Source organism: Halyomorpha halys, unplaced genomic scaffold (assembly GCF_000696795.3).
Source record: "Halyomorpha halys isolate HHAL.00 unplaced genomic scaffold, Hhal_1.1 Scaffold720.1, whole genome shotgun sequence".
NCBI classification, from domain to species: domain Eukaryota; kingdom Metazoa; phylum Arthropoda; class Insecta; order Hemiptera; family Pentatomidae; genus Halyomorpha; species Halyomorpha halys.
The window spans coordinates 303,072-309,216 of NW_027110122.1; the positions used below are offsets into that span (position 1 = coordinate 303,072).

The following is a 6,145-nucleotide window of genomic DNA, read 5'->3' on the forward strand; positions in this document are numbered from 1 at the left end:
TTTCAAAAAAAGAATATTCAAGGTATTTTGGAGGAACCTGTTACGTAAATTCGGCATTTGAGCACTGTAAAGCTCTTTCAATGAGAATATGACTTAGCTCATATTAAATATCATCAAATTGTTACAATGTTTGTATGGTGTACTAAAATACAGACTTTAATCAAAATCGATTTTGAGATTTTGAGAAAATCGAAAAATGTGAAAAATCTATGCAAAAAGTAGCACTTTTGGTGAATCGATTTAGCATTACGTGAATGCGTTACGTAAAAAATTAAAAAAATATCTTAAAAAAAAAACGTGGATTTTCCGACACTTTTTCAAGATAGATTTTAAAGATAGAACTTAAAATGCAATTTAATTTTTTTTTTTTATCAACTTCAATGTAGGATTTTTTGTACCTTTTGTTCATAAATATGAAAAAAATAATGCTATCAATCTGCCCAAACTGATAATTTGATTTCAATATTTTACTTTCGCGTTTTTTTTTTTTTTTTTTGCCAGGAAAATGTATCATGAATGTAAGAAAAAGAAATGTAAAAAAAAAAACACACAAAAGTGGACAAGTGCCATAAGGGGTTGTGGTTGGAAGTGGTTGTTGCAAGAGTAAGAATAGGACATTCCAAATTAACACACCTCCACTTAATCACAAAAGAGGACCAACCTAAATGCCAAACCTGTCATTCCCCATTATCGATAAAGCATATAATTGAAGAATACTCATCACTTCGAAAATAATAAAATTCCTCGTATCCATATGAAATATGTCTGAAACTAATGCTAGAAAATTATATTTGCTACAATCGCTTCAAAGTCCATGGTACCAAAATTATCTACAAAAATTAGGTTCAAATCAACTTGTTGGCCAACCTGACCTAGAAGTTCGCGGTGTCTATGGAAATACGAGGGTGGTCTGAAAAATTTCCGACCTAAAAAAAATACAAGATTTTATTCTGATTTTTTTTTCTTATTTTCAACATAGTCTCCTTGTAACTCTACACAAGTGTGCTCCCATCTCTGTAACCCTTTCAAAAAGTACACGGTGTTTTTCTATGCAAAATTTCACGAATTTGCTCTCTTGTAGGCTCATGACTCTGCAAAGTTCACGAAGGTGATTGCCTCTTCATTTGACGAAAATCTCTGTCCTCCGAGCGCAATTTTTAGATGAGACAAGAAAAAGAAGTTGCTTGGGGCTAGATCTGGTGAGTAAGGCGAATGCTCAAGCAGTTCAAACCGTAATTCGTAGATTGCTGCCTTGGCAACCGCTGAGTTGTGAGACAAGTTGACTGTTGTCTCGGTGGAACAGGATTTTCTTTTTCTGTAAATGTGGCCGTTTTTCCACAAGTTCTACCTTCAGCTTGTCAAGTAATGATGCGTAGTATACTCCTGTAATGGTTTTTATTTTTTGAAGATAGACGATTAAAATAACTCCACGACTATCCCAAAAACAGTCACCATCACTTTCCTAGCCGAGAAAACAGTTTTGCTTTTTTTGGAGCCGGTTCCCCCTTTGCATTCCACTGTTTGGACTGTATTTTTGTTTCGGGCGTATAATGGTGTATCCAAGTATCATCTACAGTAGTTAATCCGTGCCAAAACTCAGAATTTCCGCCTAAACAGTGCCAACAGACCGTTGGAAATGTTCAATCGAACACATTTTTGGTCTAACGTGAGCAAACGCGGCACCCAACGTGCGAACAGCTTTCTCATATCTAAATGTTGATTTAATGTGTAACTAAGGCGTTTCTTTGACATGTTCATAATCTCTAATATCTCTCTCACTTTAACGCGGTCGCCTAGAACCATTTGATATGAAGTAGTTGCAGTTTTGGACGTCACGAACGTTCATCGTCTCCCAAGCTCTTATGGCTATGTTTAAATTCAGCTGCCCAAAATTTCACTTTGGTAAATGATGGCGCAGAGCCCCCATACACATAATCCCACTCATATTTGATTTGCATTGCCGTATTGCCTTTCAAAAACAAATATTTAATCATTGCTCGATACTTGGTTTGGTCCATTTTCTCAAGGGGCCTCTACATGTTGGCCAAGTCAAGGCGAACTCGGACATTCACGAGCATGTGGATGGGTGGCTAGTACGAGTTGGCCTAAGCTCGTTGCCGATCAGTTGAGAGTCGGTTTTTGGACACAGATAAAAGGGGTTCGTGAGAGCGCTCGTGTAGCATCTCCACCATTGTTCTTTGTCTAGTTGCAACTGAGAGCTGTTAGGAGGTTGTAGTTAATTTTAATAATAAGTTTTATATTAAATCTTATTTATTTATATTTAATTTCCTTTCAATTTCTTTTTTTTGTAATAAAAATAATGTAATCCCAGTGCAATGGCTGAGACCACTTGTACGTCTGCCATGCTTGCCTCTCTGAATAACACTGACATGTGGATGGCCCGCTCTTTGTTTACCGAGCATTTGTACAAGCCTCCGATTCGTGGCGAGCGGCCAACATGTGGATCCGCCTTCAAGGCGTTCAAAAACACTCACATCAACTCACTCAAACGACTGCTAAATGAACCCTGCGCGTCCAAAATGGCCGAAACTTACAACTGATGATAACTGTCAACAGATGAACAACGAAATTCACTTGCTTTTATTTACGAGTGCTGCCATCTTCAAGTTGCGGTCGGAAATTTTTCAAACCACCCTCGTATGTACTACCTAGCAGTTCGCGATCTTAATGGATACCTGAACCACCAAGTTTTTCACGGTACCCATGGAAATATTTAAATATAAAGCTTACGGATTTATGGGGGTCAAATGTCGGATGATGTCTAATTTCCTCCATCCACAAGTCGAACCTCTGTTGCATTCGAGGATGATTTATCATCACGTTGGAGCTCCTATTGAAGCAATCCGTGACCAATGCCAAATGCTTAGATTCCTGCTTCTTCTGTAGCAAAACCTTTCTGACGCAGCCGCACAAATCGCAGGCCTTCCAGGCGTGCCGCTTAGGTTCGGGGAATTCTACGTTGTTGTAAATAAGCTTCCGGAACCTGAAAAATCCTTTTACAATATACAATAACCTAATACCTAATATCTATTAATATTCACCTACCTAATTACTAGAGCGATTGGAGATCAGATCCTTAGTACATGGAAGAGTAGAACTAATAGTCAACTGCAGATACTGGTCAGTCAATATTTATTTTCAATATATTTCTTTGTTACGTTTATCTTTATAAAGTCCTTAATTTTCTAGTTATAAAGAAAAATGAAAAAAAAAATATCCAAATGTTTTGTTATTTTTATAATAAAACCGCTGATAAAGATTTTTTATTTTATTTATTTATTGATATTTACAACTGTATAAAGAAATACAACCAGTAAATTTGATCATAATGCTGATAATGATATGATACAGGATGTAGAGAAACTACCCAGTAGTAGAACTCTAAAAACAGTTTACAATATAAGGTCACGAGGCCATCTTCTTTTCAGGCGCCTCGGAGGATTGCCAGGAATGGAAGAGGAAGCAAGGTTAGAAACGGGTGGGTTTGGGTGGTTAGGGAGTTTATTATGGAAGGAATAATATCGGGTTCGGGCTAGATCGGTTACATAAGGAACATTTAGGTCTTTATGGATGGTTTTATTAGTAACAAAATAAGGAGCATTGAGGATTTTACGAAGGATTTTGGATTGTAAAGATTGGATACGAGAGGAATTCGAAGGTTTAGTGGAGCCCCAAAGCTCAACTCCGTATGTCCAGATGGGCCTTATTATTGTCATGTAGATCAGTCTTTTGTAATGAGTTGGAAGTTTAGACCGTTTGTCTAGTAAGTGCTGTAATACTCGGAATCTGCGTGCAGTTTCCTGTCTTTTCAGTCTTGTGTGAAGATTCCAGGTTAGTCGTTTGTCAAGATGTAGTCCAAGATAACGAATCTGTTCTACAGGGGTAAGAGCCACATTATTAAAGTATACTGTAGGGCAGTCGGCAGGTCCGCTGATAAAGATGAAATTCGAATTAAGCACTCCCAAAAATAATCCCAGCCATTTCAAACCTTAGGTACCCTAAATATTTCTATAACCCCTATTGGCTTCGCGGATAAACCGAAAATTTAATTAGATTAATTATTTTATATATTCTTGTTTGAGAGTGGTTTAGTTTATTCTTTATTAAAAACAAATTTGATCCTTTTTTTTCTCTCAACTCTATTCTTTACAACTTTTCCAACTTTTCGACCTCAGGCCATTCTCAAGGATACCTACAAAAAGTTTTTTTTATTTTTATATAACAATTTAATTATTTCCTTCAAACTACTAATTATATTGAAAATGTAAATTAATGATAAAAAAAAAAATTATTGTTATGTGATAAGGTGATAACAGAGTCCTAACCTGTTGAAGGTAGGTTCTGTTTAAAGTGCAAATGTGAATGAAGGAAAGAAGAAGAGTGTTTTATAAAAAGTTTAAATCTAGGAAACAATTATTTAGAAAAGGTTGTGTAAGTAGGAAATCTAATTTTAAAAAACAAAAATTTTATAATGTTATTATGATATCATTTTAATGATTAATTTATTTAAAGATGGGACGAAGGCAATTAGCCTGCATTTTTAAGATTTGAAAAAGGAAATGACATCAATATGAAGGTAGGGCCAAAGAAATCAGTGTGTAGTTTGATGGAAATAATGAAATTGTTATATAAAAAAAAAAAAACTTTTTGTAGGTATCCTTGAGAATCCCCTGAGGGTCGAAACGTTGGAAAAGTTGTAAAGAATTAAATTGAGAGAAAAACGAAAATTTAATTTTATACAGGAATTGCAGACTATTTTGACTGTTTTCATTTTATAAAGAACTTTTATCATCCTTGAATCCTTAGTTGGCTTTATCTTGGAAGAAATAAAAGATTTATAAAAATCTTAGATTAATTCAAATATAATATGTATTTATTGTTTTTCTTTTATAGAATACAGTAGCGATCTAGGATCAGAGCCTTAACACTTGGAGAAGAACTAAAGGTGAACTGCATGCCGAGACTTGTAGGGCAGTATCTCATGATATGAAGGCAAGGAGGTTAAGATGGATGGGGGGGGGGGATGTAGCTCGAAGCAATCCATCAGAACGCCTCTACACAACAATGAACGTCACTATAATTGGCAAGAAACCACGCGTGAGATAAAAAAAAACAGATGGGTATACAAAATAGACAAAGAAGCGAAAGACTAATTAGAAAGCAGTAGCACAAGACAGACAGGGTTTGAGAAGACTGATTCAGAATATCTACAAAGTTTGTAGAGCCAACCGAAGAAATTAATATTTTATTGAAATTGCTTCATAAAAACACGACGCAAAATAGTTTTGTTCTATGATATTTTTGATTAAAACAGTTCAAATCAAATACAAATGATAATGTTAATGCTAGAGGGTAGCGGTAAACAGTAAACTATAAGATGTACATATTTTGACTAAAATGAAAACAATAAAAAGTAAATATAGAGTATTGATCTTACAGTATTTTCTTTAAATGTTTATATTATTTTTTGTAATGATTTTAGTTTATTGCATAACTAAAAGGCTATTTAATTTAATTTTTTTCAAATTTAAATTAATTAATTTAAATTTTTTCAGATTTTCATTTCAAACTAAAAACGAATAGTATACTTATAAATTTGGAATTATACAAAATATTGAATTGAATAATTCAACAGAGTTGATTGATAACCATAGAATTATACAGTTACCTATATAATATTATATTTCATCTTTTAATGTTATCAATCAACTATATTGTATTATTCAATTCAATATTTTGTATAATTCCAAATTTGTTTATGTTTTAACATAATCAAATTTATGTTTCTCTAAATGATGGTCGTTATCTCTTTTTGTTCCATAGCCCTGAAGAAGACCTAAAAACTCAGGTTGAAACGTCGGAATGAATAAATAATTTGGTGTTTATTTATGTTTTGCTGACCGCACCCCCCAACCATCTTTTCCAATTATTTTTTCTTCTTTCTATACTTTATTAATTTTTTTTCTTTTTTTTTACATATTTTTTCTTTCAACCCAATGTTACTTTCCTCTATTTTTTATCTTATTTTTCCCCTATTCAACATAAATAAAACGTAATTAAAATACAAAATACAATTAATACTCATTTTAAATAAATAAGAATATAAACAAGTAATATAATTGAT

General features: G+C 33.7%; 1 protein-coding gene across 2 annotated transcripts in view; it reads right to left on the minus strand.

Moving 5' to 3' along the window:
* The window catches only part of LOC106685642 (uncharacterized), a 13,547-nt gene that overhangs the window by 6,891 nt on the left and 511 nt on the right, over positions 1-6,145 (minus strand). For both annotated transcript variants that reach the window (XM_014428437.2, XM_014428438.2), the window contains exon 2: positions 2,752-3,004. In XM_014428437.2, the coding sequence (XP_014283923.1) occupies positions 2,752-3,004 (253 nt within the window). The remainder of the gene's footprint in view (positions 1-2,751; positions 3,005-6,145) is intronic.